The following is a 27,826-nucleotide window of genomic DNA, read 5'->3' as shown; positions in this document are numbered from 1 at the left end:
GGAGAACGAATGGCAGCCCCTTGCATTTTTCAGTCGGAAGCTGCAAGATAACGAACGCAAGTACAGTGTTTTCGACAGATAGTTGTTAGCACTCTATCTTGCAATGCGCCATTTTCGTTTCCTCCTCGAGGGGCGCCGGTTTACAGCATATATGGATCACAAACCACTCACATTCGCCATGTCAAAGGTGACTGAACCATGGTCGGCCCGACAGCAACGGCATTTGGCGGCCATTTCTGAATTCACAACAGACATTCAGCACGTGGCCGGCAAATGTAACCCTGTGGCCGATTGCTTGTCACGCGCGATTGTGTGTCCAGTCCAGCTCGGGGTGGATTTTTCAGAGATGGCCACCGCCCAATCTGAGGATCCGGACATCCACGAACTCAAGGCAGCAGGCACAGCCCTGAAACTTGAGAAGGTGGCACTGTGTGAAGGGGATCCCGCTCTCCTCTGCGATGTGTCTACGGGTCGCACTCGTCCCGTGGTTCCGCAGTAGTGGCGTCGGCGAATTTTTGATTCTATTCATTCCCTCTCACACCCTGGCGTCCGGGCGTCAGTCAAACTACTTGGGGCCAAGTTTGTCTGGCCTGGGTTACGAAAGGACGTCAGGAAGTGGGCAGCTGCATGCGTGGCATGTCAGCGCGCCAAAGTCCACAGGCACACCCGAGCAAACCTGGAAACTTTTCCAATTCCGGACAGGAGATTTGACCACGTCCATGTGTATCTGGTCGGGCCCCTCCCTCCTTCGCAGGGTTGCACACATCTCCTCACCATGGTCGATTGAACCACTAGGTGGCCGGAAGCACTCCCCATGTCCTCCACGACCTCGGCAGATATTGCCCGCGCATTTCTGTCGTCCTGGGTCGCACGCTTCGGCACGCCATCCTATATCACTTCGGACAGAGGCCCCCAGTTTGTGTCCGAGCTCTGGTCGGCCATGGCGCAGTCCTTGGGTGTGCAGGTACACCACACTATGGCCTACCACCCGCAGGCTAACGGGATGTGCGAACGCTTCCACCGGTCACTGAAAGCCGCGCTACGGGCCGCGCTGTCGGACGGTAACTGGGTCGACCAGCTTCCGTGGGTCCTGCTCGGGTTACGTTCGACCCCTAAAGAAGACCTTAACGCCGTCCCCGCAGTGCTCGGTCAACCACTCCGCGTTCCTGGTGAATTTCTGCCTGAAGCTTCGGGTGCAGCTTCATACCCCCTTTTGCCAGCAGAGCCCCTGACTCCAGCACCAATTCACCACTGTGTCCCCAAAATATTTGTTCCGTCTGCTCTTAGGTCAGCCCGTTTCGTCTTTGTGCGTCACAATGCCCACCGCTCTCCCCTCCGACCGCCGTACGACGGCCCGTTTAGAGTGCTCGAACACGGTGAAAAGAGTTTTGTGCTCGATATGGGTGGGCGGAGGGAGGGCATTTCAATAGACAGGCTCAAACCGGCTCATTTAGTTGCAGGCGAGGACGTTTCGCCGGCCCAGGCCCCACGTCGCGGATGCCCTCCGAAACCTCCAGCCTCACCGCGGCATGCCAGGGTTGAGTGTCGTTCCCCCACTGAGGTCTCGCCCGAATCATCTTCACCACCGAAAGACGGACTGCGTAGTCGTTGGGGCAGGCTGGTTAAGCCCCCTGCAAAATTTTCACCTTGACCTTCCTTCTAGGTGTTCTGGGGGGGGCTGTATGACGGGCACTAGGACCAGGCATCTCACCCAGCAGGTGCAGAGGAGGGGGCGGTTCATGTTACATATATTACACTGCTTTTGCTGTTGAGTTCAGATCCACTTGTTAGCCGTTGGAATAAACGCGTCTCCACATTTGGTCGTGTGTGCTCATTCCTCAACGGCTACAATATTAACATAAGTTCCCTTTTTTAACAGATATATTTATTATAAGAGATAAACATAACTAATTGTACTCTTGGGTGCAAATTATTTGAAAAAAAAAATCTCACCATGGCGATTTCATATTTACATCAATATCAAACACTATAACAGCAAAATGAAGAATTAATAGTCATATCAACAAGTGCAGGGCTCATTTAAAATATGACTTTAGTAACTGTCAATGTTGATTGGATTTTTAAAAGTTTATTATTCTGAGTGAAAACATTTAGATTTGCGTTGATGGAAAATGGGGACTCAATCAGTCAATTACTGTACTCATTAATTTGCTGTTCCTAATTGAGCCTCTAGATGGCAGCACTTAGCACACACAGGTAACAGCGCTACTGCCCAATGTATTAATCCTACATGCAGGCCTGACGTTATTGATTTTATGACGGAGGCTGTGGGCTGGATGAAAGTTGACCATGGACCGCATTTGGCCCCCGGGCCAGATTTTGGACATGGCCTCCCTTACAAAAACCCGAATCCCTAAACCCAGCCTCAATCTTGATCTGAACCCTAAATCGAAACCGGAATAATTCTACCCGAAACCAGGGCTTTCTTTTCCACAAGACACATTGTTGAAAACAACCTGAACGTTATCACAGCGTGTAACATAACCTCCGGAGGAGCGCATTGACCGCATCATCGCCTCGCAACTTGATTTCTTTCCCTCCTCTTGCGTCCCTGTCATGTCTCTACGATTCATCATTTCTCGGCTGGAGGTTTGATGGCACACGTCAGGTCAAGTGACAACACAGCAGGCCAACGAATGGAAAACCTTCGTTTAAAGAAACCCAATGTGTCCTTGAATTTGATTTTTTTATTTAATGCTGTTTTAGCACTTTCCACTGTGACACTTGAAACATTTCTTGACAGCAGTGACGAGTCAGCAGATCGGCTCGAGCCGCGTCGCCCCAGAGTACGTGTTCACTCACATGGCCCAAAATGGCACTTATGACTCAACTGTGTGCGTGTGTGATTGAATGTTGGCCAGTCAAAGGCTGTGATGTGATTGGATTACATGAGGATTTTCATCGCATGCTCCAAGTAACACACCTCACATCATATTCTTTAGTGGCACAATTGTGATGTGCGTCACGTCGGCGTATAGTGTGGAGAGAAGAAAAAAAATGCAGGCAATCAGTTGAACCTCTTTGTAACGTGGGTGACAATCACGTCGGATCTGAACAGGCTTTATGTGATTGCACCGTAAATGATTAAACGTTAACTATGATGAAAAGTAGAAGAAATGAGCATCAAGAGCGTATGTGGAACTGTCGCGGCTTGGAATGGAAGCGGATTTACGTTGGACAGGAGATGTGAGACACTCTTTTCGCAATGGAGGCTTTGTTTGCTTTCAACATTTAGCTAATAGCAGACATTTGCATTTCTTCATAAAAAATGACGCTTTGATCCTCTCCGCTTTCGTCAAGAACTGCATCATGCAACAAAGGGGGTGCAGAAAATAGTTAAAGGACAACCAATGTCACTTTTTGTTTCTTAACTGACATAAGAAAAACGTTTTATAGCATCTAAAATACCCAAAACACTCAGTATGATATTTTTATTCAAATGCAAAACACAAATAAAAATGAATTAAAGTGTCCAAAATCTGCAAAAAATTGAGCTGCGAATTGGGCATTTTCAGAAAGTCTCGCCCGCAGTTTGTGACGTCACGCCAAGACGTCTTGCATTGCTTGAGAATCCAAACAATGGCTTCAGATTTGGAGAATATGCTTTCTTGTTACACCTCCAGTTATGAATATGACTGAAATAGTTCTGAAGAGGAAAGCATACATGTTTGCAATCAATTAAAGAATTTATTCCATGCCATTTTGAGGCAACATTGGGGAGAAACGATCACCAGAAAAGAGGCACAAAATGCCGACCTCCTGTGGCCACCTCCGTTTCCACAGGCTGATAAATTCCTTATATGGAGCTTGGACACCCTCTTCTGGTGGCTTTTGTGTGCAACACAAGATTTTCAGACGAAGCAATACAGGAAAATACATTGATGTGGTGGAAGGACTGCTACAATGTGTCTTTTTTTTCAGTCAGGGGGCGTTCCTTTAGTGACGTCACGTACGGACTTGTCACCAACTCAAAAACAAGACTTCCGGAATATTCAGCGCGAGTCTTAAAACGTAAAATATAGCGATATGCGGTGGAATCTTTTTCAAATATGCTCAGTTGAAGTCATTTGAAGCCCTTTTACAAAGTATGGACACAACTTGTCCGGGTCGTCTGTTGTCCTCTATGATTGAATGACTGTCTGTTTTTTCTATTGTTTCACATTATTTATTTAGGTTTTTTTTTTACTTCAAGATGGCGTCTCGAGAGTGGCTGCCTTTACAGCAGCTCTGTATTTTGTTTTTATACTTTTTCCTTTCTTTTCCTCTTCTTTTCATAGCATTGCTTTATAACTTTATAACTAATTTATAAGAATAACTTTTGCTGCTGTGAAATGTAAATTTCTCCACTGCTAGACTATTAGAAGCTAATCCAATTCAAATATGCAAAATTGCAGGAATATGGAATGGGCTTGAGGGGGGGGGGGGCAAAAGCACATGAATAAAAATATATATTTTTTAGTTTATTTTCGTTTTTTTCCCGTTTTCAGCTTTTTTCCCATTCTTTACTAAGGGGTTGGATTCACCAAAAAGCACAGATTTCGTACCGAAAAGCAGGAAAAACATAATAAGGCAGTGAATTGGAAGCTTTTTCTTATTAATTGTGCCTTTGTGGACAATAAAACGAAAACAAAAAACATGACAGCGAAAGGACGTTTGGAAGCAAAATAATAATTTACTTCCAAATTCCAGCGATGTTGACCCCCCTGCACCCACAGGGGGATCCGTGGATTCTTGTCACAGAAAATAAAAAAAAACATAGATCTTTGTTTTGCACAACTTTTTATTTACAGCATTTTCTTTTCAAAGGAACGAACAGCCAATGTCTTATTTTGGTTTAAAAAAAAACATAAAACCAATCAACTGTTCTCATGCAGGACAAACCCCCCAAAATTGCTGATGTTGGGCTGAAATTACATGCACAGGACCATATAAAGTCCAAAATCTCCAAAGTGATTTCATCAATTTAGAAATAGTTGCTGAATAATTCGCTCACCGATTCATTGATAATTTATTGCCTATCTGGATGTGTGCCACTCAATAAATGAACGTGTTGTGACGCTGCCATCCTGCTTGCTTTAAATCAGCGGTGCCCAAGTCCAGCCTGCCAGTTTTCAATTCTTCCCTCTTCCCACACACCTGATTTAAACGATACGTTCGTCAGCAAGCTCTGCTGGAGCTTGGTAATTATTTCAATTAGTTGTGTTGGAGAAGGAAAATATAAAAGATGCAAGATGGCGGAAGGACCCGAGTCGCCCACCTCCGTCATCGAACATACACACACTAATAATCTCACTTTTTTTCATCAGGAGCGCGTTCCAGGTTTACTGGGGGAGGGATTGAATTGAGGAGGGATTGAATTTAGGAGGACTTTACCCGGTTAAGAGGCGTTTTAACGCGCCGTCCCGCCGTCCTTCGCAGCGTGTCGGGCAGGCAGCTAAGCGACGAGCAGAATTTCAAAGAGGACGCACACAAATTGACTGTCAGTGAGCTGTGAATGACACCTTCATCCACATCCGTACGCACACACAGGCATGGGTAGACACACACACACATGCACACCAACCCTCGCTCCCCTGTATAGTGCTGCCATGTTTTTTTTTCCCAGCAGGTAAATGTGTGGAGTCACAGGTCAGTGTGCGCAAACAGACTAATATTGACACGAGACGGGAGAGAAGGCCACACACACACACACACACACACACACACACACACACACACACACACACACACACACACACACACACACACACACACACACACACACACACATGGTTTTGTTGACCAATCCAAACTCTCTCTGCTTATTCTTCTCCTCAGAGGGCGAGCAGCGACTGGCGAGTTGCAGTTCACGCATTTTGCTCCACTGTAAAAACTGTTCAGTCCATTAAAAAACAAAACAAAACAAAATTCCAGTATGGGCCAAAAGCACATTGATTCACTACACTGAAAAAAAGGTATTGAATTGTCTCTTTATTTTGTTAAATGGTTTTACAAAATAGCATTTTAAAGTCGATATATATATTATGGTCGGCTGAAAAAAATATTCAGATCCACATGATTTAGTTGTTTTACTCAACTAACTTGACACTTGACAAAATAAAATTGAGTCAATTCAAACAAAAACAACAAACAATCTGTATACCTTTGTCAGTTTAACCCAACAGGGTTGTTTTGTACAAAATGAATGAATGAATGAATGAATTAAAGCATTTCTTATTCTGATGATGTGGTACCAAAGGGACCACTCCTCTGTCTTGACCAATTGACACAGCTGTTTTTTTTCTTCACAAAATGAACAAAAAAGGTCAATCAAATTGACCGACGTGTATAAATTGCCTTTTTTCCTCCAAAATGGGATATTTTTTACTATTCTATTTATAAATGGATGCTCTTTCCACTCTTGTATTCAAGCAAAGTAGATTTTGTAAATTAGGAAGGAAAAAAAAAAACAAAAAAACAACAACCATAATTATAGTATGTCACTGGTACATTGCTGAGTCATGAGTTATAACTTTTTCATCATATTATTCTTTCTCATCCTTTCTTTTGACAGTATAGAGTGCAGAGAAAATCAATCGGTGTAACGTGTCGGGATTTAGCAGCTGTTAGGGACAAGCAAATAAATACTCACATGCAAAAAATGATAACACTCACAACGAGCATGTAACACCTTTACACGAATGCGTGAGTGACTCTCGGCTGAATTATATTTGATAAAAGAAGTTTGTTTCTTGACATTTATTTAGTTATTAATTAGTTTATTTATTCATGCACTCATTTATTTATGTATGCATTTATTTAGGTATTTATTATTTTTGCTCGTTTATTTATTCATTACAAGTTTTATTTATATATTTATTTTTTTCAAATGTATTTATTTATGTATCTAACAAAGTGGAATTTTTGTTGACTCTACACACTAAAATGGGTCTGTTGTCTTTCGGGCCTGTTATTATAATTATTTTCAATGGGCAATGCAATCAATTAAAAGTTTTACTTCTTATTGAAGTTAAATTTGGAATCCTAGCTGGCAAAATGTGTCCCTCCTGCCATCTCATCTCATCTCATCTCATTTTCCGTACCGCTTATTCCTCATTAGGGTCGCGGGGGTTGCTGGAGCCTATCTCAGCTGTCTTTGGGCACGAGGCGGGGGACACCCTGAATTGGTTGCCAGCCAATCGCACCTCCTCCTGCCATCTAATGGAGGATAATGTCATTGTTTTGATTGTTACGATACTGTATGTCGGGAAGATAGATGGACGAACACACACCCGTGAGTTGTTTGGCGTAAATGCTATTGATTGATTGTCCAAAGTGCATTTGAGTAATGCTTGCTGGCCCTCGTCCAAAATATCTTCAAAGCAACAGGCCTTGAAATCATACAGTTTGAAAACAGAGCACCGTTTTCCTGAAAAATTGGCACGTAGTGTGTGTCTGAGACGCGCATTTTGATGTGAGCGCGGACATGAAGACACGATGGTCTCGTGATTTCATCTGACGAAGGGTAACTCTGGTGATGTTGAAAACTATTTGCGAGATGTCAATGGTTTGAGGACCCCGCAATGAGAAGAAAGGAGCGTGAGCACAGAGCTCCGATGCATATGTGGAACTGTCGCGGCTTGGAATGGAAGCGGATTTACGTGGGACATTGATGTGAGACAATCTCTTTTCGTCACTGCAGTTGCGTGTTTGCCTACAACATTGAGCTTGTAGCAGACATGCACATGCCACAATGACATCCCTGATCCACTGGTGAAAAGGAAGCTTTGATCCTCTCCTCTTTCATCTAGAACTGCTTCATATGACCAAGAGGGTACAGAAAGATGCTTAAGATTGAAGACCACCTGTCTTTTGTGTTGTCACGTTATTTGTTACTTAGTTTTTTTGGTGTCTTGGCTTCAAGATGGCGCCGCGAGAGTGGCTCTATAATATATAGCAGCTCTACATTGTTACATGTTCTATACATGTTTTTCTACTTTCATTCCTTTCACAACTTTGCTGCTGTGAAATGTAAATTTCTCCACTGTGAGACTAATAAAGGCAAATCCTATCCTAATCCTAGATTTTGTTTTTCTACTTCTTCCTTTCCTCTTCCTTTCATCACTTTGCTGCTGTGAAATGTAATTTCTCCACCGCAAGATTAATAAAGGCTAATCTAATCCAATCTAACACCGGTTCAGGGTGTCCTCTGCTACTTGGGATAGGCTCTAGCACCCCGCAACTCTTGTGAAGATAAAGGGAATGAGAAACTGCATGGATGGACTGCTTGATACAAACAGGGCAGGTGTCTGGTTGCCGCCGCCAACGAGCATGTCGACCTGACGTTGATTGTTCTCGGGTGTATCCCACCATTTGCCCACTGTCATGAGGGATAGACTCCATCTCGCCTTTGACCCAAATGAAAACAAGCGCTCATGAAAATTGATGACACCTGCAATCATCATTGAAGATTCGTTTTCAATGGCAGGATGCGTCTACTTCCCGAGGCGCCGCATCCCTTTGCTCGAAGGACTTGTAGGATGTGCTGTCATCACTTCCTGTGCTGTGATGTGGGAGGAAGGGGGCACTAACGTAATGCACGTGGGCGACGGTGTGACGCCTGAAGGTCTTCCCAAGGGAAAACACACACACAGTAATTGTAAGACAGGAAGGAACAAGTTGACAATAGATGAGCAACAAGAGCGAGATGGGAGGAAAAAACAAGCGGTCCCTCCTGTCCCGCTGTAAGGGGAATCCCCGGAAGTCACAATGACCTGACAAACATACGCACACACACACACTCACACACAATCTCTCTATCGTGCGCATAAACACAACGTGTCACACTCATGCATGTACATAAACGCGACATCTTTTTGCGTGACGTCCATCCGCAGTGGGTCTCACAAGCTAGCTTCTCAGACCGACATAATGGCGTGGAATCAGTGTGATGGGTCCTTTGGCTCGTGTTAACATTTCTTGCGCCAACTTTTGTTTATATATTTCTTTTATATTTATATTTATATATTCCGCTTATTGTTGAGTGGGGTATCACAAACTGGAGGGGGGGGGGGGGGGATCAGAGAGATCACTCCTTCCACTTCGGTCACTCCACGGTCTGTTTGTCTTATTGATGAGCCACTGGGGCCACTGCCAACTGGCACGCGTAGGTAGTATGCCGCACCACAAACAAACAAACTACATAAAAAAAGAAAGCATTGACTCAATGCACCCCCACACCGCCTGACCCCACCCAATGGCTCCACATGCCATTTAGTGGCATTTATGACCTTGATAGAATTGTTGTGCCACACCTTGTGCTGAGTGGCTGAAATTTAGAGGATGTTAATCAATTTATGTTCAAGAGGCTTTTTTTAAGTGATTAACCGATGATCAAATGCCTTTCTGCATTAGAATATGCAAAAAAAATGCTGAGCAGCCTCGACGTCATGTGCATCCATGACAAAACGGAGAGTGTTAGCGTAGCGTGTAAATATGCGTGCCCATTGCCATGTCATACGTATTGTCATACGTAAATGTGCATGCCTGTGTTCATCCATCAGCTGCATGTTTGTGCAGGGCAGGCGAGTTTGATTTATGTGGCAGCGCTGAGGTCTGCAGGAGAATCCTAATTCTTCACTCAGAAAGGCCGCTGTTCATTCCCACTCAAGTGGCCTTGCCTTGCCTTGCTTTGCTTTGCCTCCTTTCCTTCCTTCCTTTCTCCCTCCCACAGGCTCGCACTCGGCTCATACTGTGAATAATTGATGGTTGTCGTGTCTTCATTCATAAGTGATCACATTCTCATCTAGTACTGGACGTTGTGGGAAAGATGGGGTGTGGGTGTTTTATGTGAGAGTTGTTTTCTGTGTTTGCTTCCGTGCAGGCGGGGCTATCAACAAGGGGAGAAAGATATAGTCACAACGATGTTGTGAACAAAAATGAATCTGAGAATAATTTTAATTGGGTAGGCGGGTTGTGTATACAATATATAAATGTGTTTATGGCACTTTAGGCACATGTATGTCATCTATTGTATTGTAAGTGGTGGATGGTTGAGTGAACGCTGGCGCGTGTGGCTGTGTCACGGTTTGAAAGGTGGTGATGGCGGGTGCGGATCCCAAGAAGCAGGCAGGAGGGAGCAGGAGGTTGTTTGACAAATTGTATTAAATTAAAGGTCAGCAGGAACAAAATTTAAAACGTCAAAATAATCTGAACAGAAAAAATACAAAGTATCAAAAGAAGACCAAAAGTAAAAGTCCGCCAAGGTTAAACAAACACATACACAATGCATGCAGCAAACAATGAACCGACAACGGATGGTCGTGCCGGGTGTCCTTTTAAGTGACAGTGATTATAACGACCAGCACCTGCGAGGCTGCTGGCAGCGCTGACGTCGCTACCCGTTGGTCGTCAATCTGATCGGGACGACCAGCACCTGTGCAGGTGCAGGCGGGGCCGACAGCGCCCCCCGTTGGTCGCCAACCAGATCATGACAGGCTGCTGTTGCTCACCCGCAGAAAAAATATCCTGTGACTGTAAAAAGTCCTTGAGAGTTATGAAAAGCGCTTATAAATGAAATGTATTATTATTACTATTATTATTATTATTATTATTATTATTGCTCTCTCTCTCTCTCTCTCTCTCTCTCTCTCTCTCTCTCTCTCTCTCTCTCTCTCTCTCTCTCTCTCTCTCTCTCTATATATATAGACAGACTGAAGAGGTTTATGGATGTTGTCAATGAGGACATGAAGGTAGCTGGTGTGAGAGAAGAGGAAGCATAAAACCATGGTTAGATGGAGGACACTGATTCGCTGTGGTGACTCCTGAAGGGAAAAGCCGAAAGGAAAAGAAGAAGAAGAAGATATAGTGATACCTCTGTTTTTCAGTTTTCGGCCATAATACGTTCCAGAAACCTGTTCGAAATCCTAATTGTTCAAAAACCAAAACTGCACTTTCCACTATAATCAATGTAAAAAATGTTAATCCGTCAAGAAAACAACTTTTTTAAAGCACCGTCAAAGACAACATGAAGTTAGCTGTGTGAGAGAAGAAGATGCACAAAAGAGGGTTAGATGGGAGACACTGATTCGTTGATGGGAAAACCCAAAAGGAAAAGAACAACATCATTACTTTTTTTTCCCACCAACATTAAAAAAAAGATCTGTCAATGAAGAAATAGAAACAATCAAAAAGACAAGAAGATGATGAAGCATTTGTCTCGAGGCAAGCAAAACAAACATTCAATGATGTCATGAATAGGGCATAATCGACGCTCCCTCTGTGATTGGTTCAGGTGAGCAAAAAATAAAACACTTTTTTCGCTGATGTGACGTTTGAAAGTGAGCAAAAACCAGTGTTTCTTCTCACTGATGTGTGCTAAACAAGCGTTCCCTCGGTATGTGAAACAAAGTAAGTGCATATTCAGTGATGCTTTAAACTGTTAAAAACGAGTCCTCCCTCGGTGTCACTTGTACTTCAGTGATGTAAACAACGTGTACTTCAGTGATGTAAACAACGTGTACTTCAGTGATGTAAACAAGTGCTCTTTCAATATGTTTTGTGGTAAAGAAAACAAATATTGTCTTCAGATACCCAAAACAAGTGCTCCCTCAGTGATGTCTCCACAACAAAATAAGCACTCCCATTATGAGATTCTCAGGTTCTGGATTTGTGTCATTCGATGCACAAAACAATGACCGCTAAAGGGGTACAAAACACGGGCTCCCTGAATGACGCTTTGTCAGTGACATCAGTTCGGTGAGGAAAAATAAACAATCATCAGTGACACATTGGGCATACGAAACAAATTCAGTGTCATCTCATTGATGTCATTCAAGCCTTGCTAAAAGATAAGCAAAACACACCAGTCACGTCTCAAGGTGGCCAAAAGCAGCACTCCTTAGTGTGTGTTAAACAGAGCTATTCTCCCCATGGTGTAATGAAGCTCCATGATTTTGAATCACAATTCTAATGATATAGATATATGACATATGATATATATATATATATGTAAATTTCTCCACTGCGAGACTAATAAAGGCAAATCCAATCTAATCCAATCCAATATAGCCAAGCTCCTACTTTGTCATGACAGGAGCAACTTCACTCTGTCCTCTTGAATTGACTTTTTAAAACCAAACACACACACATGCACGCACACACATTCTTGTGTGTGAGAAAGAGTTGCCTCTCTTAAGTTGCTATGTGGAGGGCAGAGGCTAAATGTAACAAATTGTAAATAATAAATAAAATACGTTTTTTGTCATCTTAGCTGGAGAAATCAAATCAGTCTTGTAGATCAGTCTTGATAGCATAGTTGTTTTATCATTCTACTACTATACTATTTTTTTGGGTGTGTATAATTTGTTTTGACCCAGCATTAGCGTCTCTTATAGTCAACATTACATTTCAAGCGTTTTTGTTGGGTTTCCAGATTTGGTCACGTTGTATATTCATATTTAGCATTTGTCTTAGCATTTGCTGTTATTGGCTGGTTACCAGTTCACTTTGCTTGTCCAAAGACAAGATGAAAACGATTTTAACGTGATCAAATTAATCTGTCCATTGTTTTTGCAAATGATTGATGAATCAGAGTTAATCAACTAAAATAAAATTCGATCTGTATTCAAAAACAAGACATTTCGATTTTACAGTGCAAATAATGCACATACTGGTGATACTTGTACTGTCTAAACTATCTAGGGTTCATCGTAATAGTTGATCAATAATGAAATTGGTGTGCTCTGTTCGATCACCCTTCGATTCTGATCGGTAACTTTTAGAAACAATAGACAGAGTGAATCATTTATCCAAATGAGTTGTTAGCAAGCTGCTCGAAAATGGAAAAATGAGAATAAATGACGGATGATCTCACTCATGAAAGTTCGGTATGGGAATCGACAGTATAAAATCTCGATCGGAGCTCCCACAACATTTGTTTTGGGAATGTTGACTTTGTTTGTTTTGTATGCTGTGGGCCACTTGAGGCAATTGTGGATCTTCAGTAGCATGCAGCCATGTTACAATTAGGCTTAGCATTAGCCTCCCCGTAGAGCCTCGTGTTGGCTGGCAATGGCCATTCTTGGCAGGCAAGTGGCAGCTAATCCTGCCTGAACGCTAATGAATGTTGGCTAGTATCTGCCGCGTGCCGTTGTTATGAAGCCCGGCGGCTAGATGGCGGGAAACTGGGTGCACATAGCAATGCTGAGAGCTGTAATAGCTCACGATATCTGGGTAAAACGTTGATATGTTACCCTGTCTAATTTAATGCCGTTGGGCAAGACATGTTCAAAAAGGCATACAGTAGACTTATCTGTACAAGGGTGAATTTTAGACATGTTTCAACATTGTTGATATGTCTTTGTTTATGTCAGTCTTGCATGTGGAATGTAAAAAAAAAGGACGAAAAGAATTTAAGGCAGTATACCGCGGACTGGTTTCCAGTCAATGTCAAGGCGCATATTGACAAAGACAAATTGGAGTTGAGTCCTTTTTGACGTCTTCTGACCCTGTTTTCATGATTCCTTAACCCCACACAAACTGCTATGGTTTTCTGTCCTCTATTGTTTCCACACAATCGACCCAACCTCCTGCGAACGAAAACCTCTCGATGCCCCAACTCCTTGCACCCCATCCCCCCACTCCAGGCTATTTTTATCCACACGTATGGAAACGTTTTAGCGCACACCTGCGTGCACACGAGCGGCAAGCCTGTGTGATTTATAGACTGAGCGTATAGCTGCGTCTCCCAAATGCACAACCTTTTTTAGTATCCCCATTGACTTTACCCACCTTTCACCCCATTCTCAAAAAGTATATAAAAAAACAAAAAACTCATAAAGGTTCAATTTCCAGATTTGAATAGTGAAAGATTAATATCATGGCACTTAATTCAAGGTCATTAAGTGCTAAGGTAGACTTCCAAGGTTGATTAGCACTGACCTAACCACATTTTCCAAGTGTCTTTTCCAAACACAAAACAGACAAGCACCGCAATTTCACCTTTGGCCCTCGAGGCTACAAAACAGGATCACTATTGTTATTCTTTACTGTCGCACATGTGTGGGTTTGTTACACATACTCATTGTCAAATTCAACTTTGACCTGGCGCATTTTAAAATCGAGCATTACATCACATTTCGCTAAGCTTGTCTTCTGACATTTTTTACTATGCTTAGAATATCTTTTTTTTTTTTCCTTTCACCCCATCCCCTTTCAAATTGCTGTTGTGGACTGCAAATTTCCCCATTGTGGGACGATTAAAGGCTTTCTGATTCTGATTCACTTCCTCATACAGTGTCACCGCTTTCTACTTGTTATCCATGCTGCTACAGTACATCACCTTGTAGATGTGTTTCCTATTAGATAACTACATTAGCATGTACATGTTATCTAGTTACGTGGTGGTTTATTAGCATTTTAATGCGATATGGTTGCCATGAACTAGGTTTACGAACATGCATATGCTAACTGGTAGATGTGTTGGGCCACATTAGCCTGTGAATGTGCTAGTGACAAAATGTATTAGCATGACGATGTTCCCTGGTTTCTATGGGCTAGCCATATTAGCCTATAAATGCTCGCTGATTGTTTGGAACAAGCAATGTTTGTGCAATACGAGGCCAGGTTTATAATTGTTTCTGATTTTATTTAAAATAAATTGTCATTTAATTGGTGTTGACTTGTTTTTCGAATTCAAATTTGTGATTAAGGGTTTTATTCATTTATTTTAGAAATTGCTGTTTTTGAGATGCAGGGGCGGTAACTTAATTAATTAGTGCATTTTTCTGTTTTTTTGTTGCTTTTTTAAAGGAATTTTAGGTGAAAAAATCTGCAATTATATTCCAGAAGGCGCCTTCTTAACAGGAGCCTGCCATGTGTCAGTGCCATTTTTCTCCTACAGATACCAGATGAAGATAAATTTAGCAAACGTAGTTCTCAACGGTGTAACATTGCACTCACTCCGTCACCTGAGAAAATATGAGCGGTAATCTCTGTTTTCCTTGCCTTGCTGTTGAATTGTCAACTTTTCAAAGGGACTTTCCCATTTGTAGCTGTTCTCCCCATGAAGGAAGGAAGGAAGTACAGTGAGACCTCAACTTAGGAACTTAATTGGTTCCCAGACAGAGTGTGTAAGGCGAAAAGTGCGTATCTAAAAAAAAAAAAAAAAAAAAAAAAAAAAACCCATAGGAAACCACTAAAATGGGAGTAATCCGTTCCCGGGTTTCCATAAAATATACTTTTCAACTAAATAAGCCTTAAAACTACACACAACATACCTCATCCTATGTATAATAAATGTGCTATTGTATTGTAATGAAAGAAGTACACTGCATTGTATCATAAAGTCACTTTATTTACATTTTTTAATGGCTTGATGGAATGGTGTTGGAAGTCAAAGGCCAAAGGGAATTGCTGTTTGGAAGGAGGCACATTACATGAGGACTGTAATTAAAGAAATAAACTGTGCTGTAAAATAAAGTTTTATTTACCTTTTTGATGGTCGTTGATGGCTTATGGAAGGACAGTCACCTTCCATAAGGACTGTTGGTAACTTAACCTGTGGTGTGGCTTCTCTTCTTTTTTCTTTGGAGACTCCTCATCATTTTTGCCGATTAAAATCCTCTTAATTGACACCTGTTGCTTTCGGACTTGTAAGGTCTTACGAAGCTGAGGCATCACATTATTGTTCATCATGTTGATGATTGTCATAGCCCCAGTCTTTTCTGAAGTGAACTGTTCGGTAAAAGCCTGCACACCATTCCACTTTGCCAACATTGCCTTTTTGAGCTCACTTGATGCTGCAGCCATCTCCTCCTCAGATGTTCTCGAACCATCCGTTACTGGCTTTAAAATCCTCAATAAGCGCCGAACTTCCAGGTTGGCGCATGACGATGTCGGCGTGAATTAGCCGGGCTTTCTCGCATAAAATAGCTTTAATCACGCTGTCGCCGGATAGCTGCTTTTCGTTAATCCAAATTAACAGAAGTTTTTCAACTTCTTCGATTGCCCGAGACCGTCGCTTTGAGAGCACGGAAACACCTTTTGCAACAGACGCACCTTTGATGGCTTTTCTGTTCCGGAGAATGGTAGCAATGGTTGACTTAGCATAGCCGTGCTCGGCCACAAAATCACACAAACGCACACCTCGTTCGTGTTTTTCAATTATCTCCTTCTTCTCAGCGACTGTGATTTTATTTTGTGTCTTCTTGGGCTGAACACCCGCCTGTGGTGTTTTTTTTTTTTTTTTGGTCCCATCATAGTAAAATTATCAGCAAAAAGCTCCAAGTAGGCGATCGACGTGTGCATTCAATGAGAGGGGGTGTGCAAAGTAGCGCCGGCTGGAGCGCTGTTCGGTCGTGTGCTTCCGCAGAAGATCACTCCGCCAGATCCGAAGGTCGTGTGCTTGATGGACCAGCCGTGGTAGGTGTGTATTATGAAAATAGTGCTTATTATAAGGTTTAATTTTCATAAATTTGACGTTCGTAAGATGAAAAGTTCGTAAGATAAGGTGTTCGTAAGTTGAGGTCTCACTGTATTCCATTCTGCTACAAGGTAGGGGGTTCATTTTCAGCCATAGAATATTCACACATAGACAGACAGATACAAATGTACTGCTGATTTAATATCTGCAAGAATTAATATCCCAAAACAGTCCCACAGTCCAACAAATACATAAAAAACATATTTGAAGAAATATTCTGAAGATGTGGATGGAGTGAACAATATATTTTTGTTTTTTATGTCAGTTATAATTGGTTTGAATCAATCATTGTTTTATAATTGTTAGTTATTGATATGAGTCATTTTTGTTTCATTATTTTCGTTTTGTTTCATTTCTTAAAATTGTGTTTGAATTTTGTCAGATTGTGTGATTTTCGTGAAGCTTTTTGTGGGCTAGTTTTATTAGCCTGGGAATGAAGTCTGATTGATAGCTTTAGCATGCAGACCATTGTGGTGTTTGTTGCCTTTTGAAAGAAAAATGTGTGCTGTGACAACCGTTTCGCTAATTCTCATCTTCCTCGCACGGACCCTCCAACAAAGAAACATGACAGTTGCATATATTAAATTAAACGCCGTACCTGCATTGCTGTTTGGGACTGATAGCGTTCCTTTAAGCGGCTTTCCTGTGTGCGCGAATGTGCTAAGTGTGTGCGTGTGCAGAAGAAAATGGACAAAAGGACGCCTTTGGTGTCAAAGTGACAGAGGAGAAGCGTCAGCAGCTTTCGAATGGACACATTCAGACAAAAAAAGTGTTGAGTCGTCGGCCCTTTCTATTTTTATTTATTTATTTATATGCCAAGCTTTTCTTTTCGGTCAGCCGTCGGTGTTGCGTTCGGGTTCTGTCCGGACGTTTGACTGTCGGCCGAGAGAGCAGCCAGGCAGCAAATTGAAAAATAACAGTAGCGAAAGGAGATTTATGGGTTTTCCCCCTCCCCTCTCACTTTTGTGTGTATGGGTGTGTGTCTCTTGCGAGTTCATCCGCTTGCCACATCAAGTGTCAGTGTCAACACACACGCACAGAGGAACGTACCTGCGGGGCAGACAAATGTTGGCGTTCTACTGAACTCTGGAAGCAGATGATGGACTCAGCTAACCTCTTTTGTGTCAGTTTGACTGTAGGTGTGTTGACAATGACATTTTACACACACCATATCATCATGCTTCATCAGCTAATCCAAATAATTGGTAAACTTCCACTTGGATGGTTTTAATCTTTTTCCGTCTAGGCTTGATTACCTCACAGGATTTTCTTGTGACTGTTCACAGATTTACTTTCGGTAAATTAGTGTCTGAAGAACAAGAACACCAGAGAAGGCCAACATGAAACCGGCTAATGCTAACGCGCCCGAAATCCGCTCTCCGTTCTCGGCCGCCTGACCTCGAGCGAGTCTGTTCTGAGACATTCATGCATGAAGAGTACTCGTCAGAGAAGCTGCCTTTGATGCTGATGCCTTCATGTGACTCAACGGGTTGCATGGGAGAGAGTCGTCATGTCATATATGGGTTTGTAGATGGCAGTTCCATGTCGTATATAGATTGGGCAAATCCTCACTTTGTCTATAATTTGCAGAAAGCATCTCTTCAGGCCCGACTAGTTACATGCCTGAACAGGCAGGTGATGGTAAGGTGTGAAAAAAAAGCATCATCTTGTTTGTTGACAGTGTCACGATTTCCAAGGTGGTGCTGGTACTCCCCCCCCCAAAAAAAAAGCAGACAGGAGGGAGGAGCAGGTTGTTATTGTCAAATTGTATTAAATACAGTCAGCAGGAACAAAATCTCAAACAACAAAGTCATCAAAACTAAAAGGTCCCAAATAGCAAACAAAACCACAAGTAAAACATGAAAAGATGAAACAAACCTGGCAGGGTGAAACAAACAATGACCAGACACTGGATGGTCATGCAGGTAATCCTTTTAACTACCACTGATTGAAACCACCAACACCTGTGCAGCTGCAGTTGGTACCCTACAGTGCCACCCGTTGGTCGCAAACCATAGCGTGACAGGCGGTATTAAGTATTTATTTAAGTAGCAATTAGCCTTTCAGACCCGACTAGTCTTTTTCATTGCTTGTTTTACAATTCATGAATGTGCTGTTTGTCGATGGTTTCTCAACAATGTATGGATTTTTCATTGCCCAATATTTTCAATCTTTAGTTGCATCCCTCACTTCAGGCGTGACTAGTCAGCCCCCTCAAAAGGTTGCTGTTTGTAAAGTGGGAAAGAGGTATAATCTTGTGTGTTGACAGTCTTTCCATGGTGGCTCGATTTATCAGGTCTTGATCTTTTCCATCTTAAACAGCAAATGGCACCTGACAAGCATGCTACCTAACTGGGCTGCCGCAGCATGGAATGGGAGGGATTTGTCAACTTAAACTGTGTTCAAAGGCACATTCTAGTCTTTTCATTGTTAGCATTCTTCTCAGTTCATACCTCACATAGCTGCCTAGATGGCTTGATTAAAAAAGGAAGGAGTCAAAATCTTAGCTTGTGTGTTGTTTAGATTGCGTGTGAAATTGGTACAGTCTTGATTTCATAAATCAGCGTCAACAAACAATGCATTTGTCTTGCTTTCGTGTGCCGAATAAATTGATGTGGCGGGCCAGATTTGGCCCCCGGGTCTTGACTTTGACTCCGTGATCTAAGTGGTCATGGCAATATCAGAAAGATGTCACAGTGTGTTCAAGGTGCGGAAGTGGAGTTTAGATGATAATAGCACTTTCATAGGAGTCGTTGTACCACAGGTGTTTGCCTGAGCAAAAGGCTATTTCACAATGTCAGGACTTCAATTTAATAACAGTGCAGAAAGCATTTTTTATTAGGTTGGCGTGAACATTGCTTTGCTTTTACACGGCCAAGCTGTCAACTTCAATGGGTCATGTGAGAAACCCTAATAATAATACACCAACAGGTTTATCCACATTATAACCAACTGGGAGTCTCTTATTCGTTCCAGGGAGTTAACTTAGTTTAGCATCACCTGTGCAGAATAAATTAATGAATAACTAGTTTTCTAATCTGAACTCAAGAATAATGACTGATATTTGTGGTTTACATGGGCCAATTTAATTTTTTTTTCAGACTTTTGCAAGCATCACGCCACTTGATATGCTTGATTTGCTTTCACGGGCCGAATAAAATGATGTGGTGATTCAGATTCGGCCTCCGGGCTGGGACTTTGACACCGGTGCTTTATGTACAACCAACAATCTACTTTTGAAATCAAATCTGAAAATTCAGTCACCGAAGTTAATTTAGCGGCCTGAAATTTGACAGTCACAAAAATGTGACTGTCAAACACCTCATGGAAGTCAGCCATTTTTGTTTCAAGCAGCCAATTTAAGCTCTTTTCAAATTTCAGAGATTTTGTTGCAAATATTGTTTGTTGGAAAGATGGACGCCGTCACGTAATGGCATAAACATTTGCGGCCGTCCTATGATTGCTTTCATGACTTATCGGAATACTGTGGGTGGACAGCTTGGACACATCTGCTTTGTCCGACATCGGCGCGTCCCTGAAGGGTTCGATTTTGTGTGACCGATTGCAGGCGTCAACTCAAACACGTGCCTTTTCACAACTCCCTTTTTTCACTCACTTGTGGACATACGCCCTCAGACAACACACTCATTGAACGACCCTCTAACTCATTCTCTCATACACGCCTCGTGAACTCATACACTAAGACTCTCACGACACACTCACGCACTTATACAAACTGTTTCACAACAGACAGGTAGATACTTTCATACACCCTGACTACAAAAACTCAATCGCTAAAAAAAGTTGTACAAAACATACTCGCTCATTCTCTCTGGACACCCTTCGCCAACACACACACACAAACACATACACTTCATTTATTGTGCACTCAAGCTGTTGTGGTGCTGTTGGGTGGAATTATGGGATGTCACAGTTCTCGACGTTAGCTGTGTGTGTGTGTGTGTGTGTGTGTGTTGTGTGTGTGTGTGTGTTATGCATACTTGATAAGCACACACTTTTTATAAGCATGCACAATGCAGCCTCACACAGTCTTATCTCCCACACAGCGAGGTAATGAGGAGCTCTCTCACTCTCTCGCTTTCTCTCTTTCACACATACACACACTCACACGCACACTGACGGTGCGTTATCTCCCGCTTTGTGTCTCGGCTGACAAACAGCCAGCAAGGCGTCGTTCATTTCTCCTCTCGTGGCTTCTTTTTAATCATCAGCGAGCCTCCTCCTCCTCTTCCACATCTTCCTCCTCTGCTATTTCCTCTTCCTCCTCATGTCTTCCTTCTAGCTTGTACTTTGTGTGTGCGTGTGTTTGTGTGTGTCTGTGTGTGTGTGTTTAAAAATTAAACAACACAATTACTCACGCAAACTGGAGGCGTCTGCCATTTCCTTACTTTCTGTCACAAAAATCTGATTGCTCTCTCTTAATTGATTTTTTCTGCCTTTTACTTATCGTGAAATTCATTAAATATTTCCTCCGCCACCAAACAGGCTTTTGTCTATAATGTCAAATTGTATCGACTACCATAGAAATAACCAATATCAAAAAAAATAGAGGAGCAAAGTAGGCCCAAGTGTTCACGAAAACCATTTCTTTTGTGTGTTACCATTGTGAAGTTGAATTACTGCTATTGTACTCTACATGCGTTTAACCCAGTCACTGCCCGACCATGTGCAAAAATGTGTCCACTCCAGTGCCAGGGTTTTTGTCATTTTCAGTCAAATTCCAGGACCCACAGAATATTGAGTTTTAGGATTACATAAACATTCAATACAGCGTAAGAAACCTTAGACTCTTCTTTCATCAGAAAAAAAAATGTTCATTTCCAAGTTATATGAGTCTGGAGTTATCTGAGCTTGAAATGGGGCTGGATGTACATAAGGCAAATGCAGTCTCCTGTGTGAGAGGGAAAAACATTGCCAGGGGTCTTACCAACACTTTATCGGCACCCGCCCGCAAACAAAAAACATAACAATTTTGGAAATGTATTTATTTTTTCAATTCCCGAATAAATTTGGGAATGGCAGTGAATGGGTTAAAATGTACGTCATGTCAAATGTGAAAGCAATTTATGCCTGAATATTTAATATACATCCCTTGTTACAGATTAAATGCAAATGTATGGAATATAAAAAGTGAAATACAACTGAAATGTACTCTGGCAGTAATTCTTTTTCTCACCACTAGATGGAACCCTTAATGGGGCCACACTGTTGCGTATGAATTCACCAAGTGGATGTTAGCTCATCACTGCTGGCTTATAGCATCCAGCGCAGGCAACGTGGGAGACAAACATAAATAAAAGCACGTGAGTGCGTCCTAAAAGTGACACTGTTGCCTAATCCGAAGGCCTCCTGGGGTGACTGTGAGATTGTGTCCTTTTTATCTTTATTATTACTTTTTTGGGGGGGATGGGACGTTTCTTGACTATGATGTGCTCAGTGCTGAGAAAGCGGCGACACTGAATTCTATTTATGGCAAACAAACACGCCAATGCACAAATACTAAAAGTACAAAAACAAAAAAGGGTTTGTCACAGGGTGCGTGCGTGCATGTGGCAGAAGTCTTTATAATCTGTACTTGAGCAGAAATCTAGAACATAAAAAATCTATATTTTCACGCTTTTGGCATTCGCCGATGAAGACCGGCAAGGAATCCTGATCATTTTTGTTTCTGTTTCTTTCCGCCTGGCTTTGTTATAGCAAAAAGCCAATTTTTATCCTGCAGCAGGAAACAGGAAACAGGAAGTGTTTATTAATAACACACTCCGACATGTCCTGATCTACTGCTAACATACGTGTGCGTGTGTGAGCATGCGTTAGTGTTTGACCATCAAATTGCTTCCTGCTGTGAAGGTGTTAATGGAACAGTTGGGACGGCAACGAGAGGGATGTTGGACGTCAGCTTTTTACTCCATCTTTGTCGCTCAACATTTGTTACTTTTTTTGATTTGGTCTCCGCTTGTAACTCGACATTTCCAAGCAAACATCCATTTCTTTAAACGAAAGTGACTCAACATTTGTTTGGTGACACCAAGAACTCAATGTTTTGTTAACCAAACAATGTCTTCCGACTGTGACTCGATCTTAGTTGTGTAACATTTGTTCGTGAACAAAACCTCAACATTGTTGACTCAGTCCTCATCGATGAGTATTTCACCACTATTTGATACTTTCTAGCTTGACTTTTGTTAATCCATATTTTTTTACCGAACATTTGTTAGCCATTTTTTTTTCTTTCTTCACTGTTCCTCACACAATAATATTTAACCCATGTGATTGTTACTCAACTTTTGGTTGGCTTTTTTTTGTTTGGGTGTGAGGGTAATTTATTTATACATTAATTCACAGATGTATTTATTTAGGTATTTATTTATTTAGTCATCCATTTATTTATTGATGGATTTATTTATTTATATAACCATGTATTCGTGGATTCACTTATTCAGATATCCATCCATCCATCCATCCATCCATTTTCCGAACCGCTTATTCCTCACTAGGGTCGCGGGGGGTGCTGGAGCCTATCCCCGCTGTCTTCGGGCACGAGGTGGGGGACACCCTGAATTGGTTGCTAACCACTCGACTACCGGGCCGCCCTTATTCACATACAGTAAAGTCTCGTTATATCGATATTCAAGGGAGTCCGAAAAAATATCGATATAACCGGGACTATTGATATATCCGACCCTGTTTGCATGTAATTTTCTCCGCGCGTGCATAGAAATAGTATCGATATAACCGGGACTATCGATATATCCGATATCGATATAACGAGACTTTACTGTATTTATTTATTTATTTATTTATTTTGGTGTTTGCTTTTTATTTATTTACTATTAAGTTGTTTATTCGTCCGTTTATTTATTTATTTATTTATTTATTTATTTATTTATTTATGTAACTAGTTTTTCCGAACTGAAGATTGGTTATTAAATGTTTGCGAACATGCTGCATGTTTAGTCGGAAGGGACTAGTACCAATACGATGGTACGATGGATTTGATGGAATACAAATCAGTAATTGGCCAATGCCTATTATGAGGATGCTCCGATATTTGAAGTGAAAATGTATTCTGACATTTTCTATTCACCTATTGACAAAGATAACAAAACATACAACTATGTTTACCTTTTCCTATAGCATCAATTCTTTTACAATACTTTTTGACTTAATTTCCCTGGACAAGGCACAAGGCACCCTCCATCAAATCCAATTCTCGCAGGTGTCACAGTCACCGCCAGTTTGATCCCTTTCACCGCGCCTTCCCACTGGTGCACCATTTTCTGGACAGTTGCCATTTGTTTGCGGGGACAGAAAAACATATTTTGGTGCAGTTTGAAGTGGTTCAGGGTCCCAGCAAGGATGACAGCAGTTTCCATGGTGACAAAGTATCATGCGCTGTTCATGTGGCCGTCCCTGTTCAGGTGCGCGTGTGTGTGAGTGTGCGCTTATCCGGCTCAGTGCGCGCGTGTGTCCTGCAGCGCTACATGGACAGCTAATTGTATTTTAATTATAAAAGCATCAAGTCAGACAGCTTTCTCCTCCTCCTCCACAAAGACAAAGTCAATGAAGTGTCAAAGTTTGTTGTCAGCCTACTGCCTTTATGCAAACTAACTCGCCGCCTTCACATGAAATTTCAACTCCAAATTAACTCCGCCGCGCCAACCAGAACGCGGGCGGAAAGACGTCGCATGACCGCGTTGCATTTTGGCACGTCTAATTGGACTCAGGCGTGTGATTGATAGCGATGTTTTCAAGCAAAAAAAAAAAAAAAGTAATTTTTCAGACGTTTTTTTTTTTGGGGGGGGGGGGGTATTTTCTTTGCAGTTTATTGATTTCTACCCTCTGTCATTAGATATTTATATTTCTACAATATTTATTTATTTATTTATTTATTTATTTATTTATTTATTCATTTATACCGGTATGTTTATTTATGTGTTCATGTATGTATTTATTCATGTATTTATCTGTTCATTTACTTACCATATTTTCCGGTGTATAAGGTGTACCGGAGTATAAGGTGCACCCCAATGAATGGTGTATTTTCAAACTTTTTCCAGACAGACTGTGTTCGGCGAAAGGTGTGTATCCCAAAAAATAATTTCCCATAGGAAACAATTAAAATGAGAATAATCCGTTCCCAGTTCCCCATAAAACACAATTTTCTACTTTCTAATTTTCTAAGCCTTAAAACTTCACAAAATATACATTATGTAGAATAAATGTGCTATGGTATTATGATTAAAGAAATAAACTGTACTGTACAATTAAGTCATTTTATTTACCTTAGTGATGGTCGTTAATGGCTTGATGGAATGGAGTGTCCGGTTTCCTCAGCATGAAACAATTGATGAGTAACAAAGGCTTTCACCATCTTGAGGAATGGTCCCTTGTAGGTGCTTTCTCTGTGATAATTGTATCTAGTTCATCAATTGTGATCTGTTTAGCTGGGTTAAAAGCTTTTTCCATCAAGTGTACAGTGTTCTTTAATGTTTAACCCCCCCCCCCACACACACACACACTGCTGGGTTCTTGACCAATCGCGTGGCTTTAACCGAAGACGCCATTTTGTTTTTTGGAGAATGGCCTCACTCTCTCTCTGTCTGTAACCCCATGCCCCACTTCTGCATTCTTGACTAATCACGTGGCTTTAACCGACGACTGGGGGCGGGGAATAGAGGACAAAAAAAAGTCATCTGCCATTTCCTTGTTTGGAGAACGGGCTCATTCACGAACGACACATCACTCATTGTGGCAGCTGCGTGTGTATCCAGAAAAATAGTTCGTATGCCAAGGTAAAATTTTCATAAATGTAACGTTCGTAAACCGAAAGTTCGTAAACCAAGGGGTTCGTAAACCGAGGTCCCCCTGTATATTCTAAATATTAGGTGCACCAGAGTACAAGGCAGACCTTCAATGAATGAAAAGGGTTTTCCTAATATAAGGCACACCACATTATAAGGCGCTACACTTGAGGCTGGGGTAACGTACTACTCATTATACGACGGGAAATAGAGTCGGTGGCTGCTGACAGTAGTTGGCAGACCTGTAGTGGCTCATTATTACTTCACATATCAGCCGCACCGGCATATATGGCACAGGGGCATCTTTTGAGGAAAATCAAGACTTTTGGGTGCACCTTGTACACCAAAGAATGCAGCATTATGTATTTATTCATGTAAATATTTATTTATTTATTTAGGTAATTGACTCACTATATAAGGATTTATGGACAAAATAATGACTGATCCTGAAAGCCATTGAGGCGGCCTTTGATTTGATACGTGACTTGCCCTAGTTCATTGTATTTATTTATTTATTCCTCAATGTTAATGACGTGAATACTGTAACAACGTCGCCTCTGTTTCTCAGCTGCCACAGCGCCGGGTGACCTTCTCCACTGCCAACCAGGCGCAGGACCTACAGGATGCTTCCCAGCACAGCTACTACGACAGCGGGTTGGACGAGTCGGAGACTCCCAGCTCCAAGTCTTCATCCGGGCCTCGGATCGGCCCGCTGGCGCTACCCGAGGACCACTACGAACGCACCACGCCCGAGGGCAGCATCGGCGAAATGGAGCACCCCGAGAATGGTGAGTTTCCTCCTCGCTGCCCGAATTTGACCAAGTTTATGATAGTAGATGGCGAGAATCCCGTCGTCTAATCGGATTCCCACCATTCCACGTGCAACACAATCAATATGCAACATAATCAAGTCCCACGGCTCGCTGCATTAACATCACAATTATGCAAATGACGGCCGGTCCAACCTTCCATCAGCTCCACTTAAGGATCCACAGGGGGAGGATTGTCGGTGAAACTGGAATTGGGTTGGCGCTCGTTAACAGTTTTGTCAGCCCGACGGCGATGTGTTGGCTTGCTTTGGCGTGCGTACCTTGTTTAAAGTGCCGGATTGGAACGCAAACAAGCTTAAGTCATACATGTTATTTAATCATTGCGTCGACATACAAGGGCCTATTGGAAATAATAATTGCGGATTAAAATGCCTCTGTCGCTTTTTGGAATTTCATGAGACTCAAAGGGGTGGTTGGTTGGTTGTGCTTTTGTATTAACTCATTCACTGCCAGACGATGTCCCAGACAATGTGCAAAATTGTGTCCACTCCAGTGCCAGGGTTTTTGTCATTGTCACTTGAATTCTAGGACCAACAGAATATAGTTTTCGGACTACACAAACATTCAGTAAATCATTAGAAATCTTAGACTATCTTCATTCATCAGAAATAAAGAGTTAATTCCGAAATAATATGGGTCTAGAGTTATATGAGCTTGAAATGAGGGCGGCTGTCCAAAATACAATGCAATACATACATATTGGTTCATATAGCTCTTGAGCAACAGCTGAAGGTGGAACAAAGTGCTAACATGGAAAGAAGGGAAATGCTGCCCCCTTGTGCAAAAGAAAAACAACAACATTGCCAGGGGCCATGGCCAGCGCTTTATCTTCATCCAAGCATGAAAACTCAAAACCCGAACAAATTCAGGAATGGCGCTCTATGTCATATTTTCAATTCCCGAATAAATTTGTGAATGGCAGTGCATGAGTTAATATGTCTTGAAATGATGTGGTGAGTGATGTTTTTAACCAACTGAACCATATTTTGTGGTCATCCTGTCATCACAGAATGACATTGTCTTGCATGTTGTTTTCAATGCAGCTATAGAATGCCATCCATTTGATACGTAACTACATTTGTTGTGTTGGTTGTCATTTTTTTTTTTACTTTATTGTGCAAAAAGTGACATAAGCAATACAAAAGTAGCTTTAAAAAATAATTTCTTATTTAGAATGCTCTGTTGCATTGCTGAACAACGTGACTCAGTGTGCGTTGCTGGTTGCACATTTTATTTTGACCATTGCATCATCATACGAAGGCGTGTTATAAAAAGAATTGCAGATAGACAAAAACATTAGTGGCAGACTTTTTTTTAACACGAGTTTCAATATGGATGATTACTGAAGCACTCTTGCATAATTGGCCCCGTGTTGAAGCATCTTTCTTTGTTTATTAATGAGCATACAAGGGCATGGAAATTGAATTGCATGCCTTTGTTGCGGCCTTTTAATTTGATGTGTGACTTGAGGTGCTCGATCGGCGGATTTGTTTTAAATTTTGGGGGCAACGAAATATTGATTCTCTTCCCACTTTTAAATCCCACCTCGAAACCTATCTGTTTAAAATCGCATTCACAGTTTAGACTAATCTATGTTTTATTTATAATTTATCTATGGTTTTATTGTTCTTGTGTTTATTGTTCCATTGTTTTTGACTGTAAACTTGGCAGTTATAAAAGGCACTTAT

The 27,826-nt window shown here is 41.8% G+C and overlaps 1 protein-coding gene across 3 annotated transcripts in view; it reads left to right on the top strand.

The window, feature by feature from the left end:
* Positions 1 to 27,826, top strand: part of LOC148901829 (protocadherin-1-like) — a 192,239-nt gene that overhangs the window by 50,144 nt on the left and 114,269 nt on the right. For all 3 annotated transcript variants that reach the window (XM_088989875.1, XM_088989874.1, XM_088989876.1), the window contains exon 4: positions 25,877 to 26,096. In XM_088989875.1, the coding sequence (XP_088846001.1) occupies positions 25,877 to 26,096 (220 nt within the window). The remainder of the gene's footprint in view (positions 1 to 25,876; positions 26,097 to 27,826) is intronic.

The sequence above is a fragment of the Hippocampus bargibanti genome, linkage group LG02 (assembly GCF_051943395.1).
Source record: "Hippocampus bargibanti isolate YZ-2025 linkage group LG02, ASM5194339v1, whole genome shotgun sequence".
Taxonomy (NCBI): domain Eukaryota; kingdom Metazoa; phylum Chordata; class Actinopteri; order Syngnathiformes; family Syngnathidae; genus Hippocampus; species Hippocampus bargibanti.
This window is presented reverse-complemented; position numbering and strand designations above follow the sequence as displayed.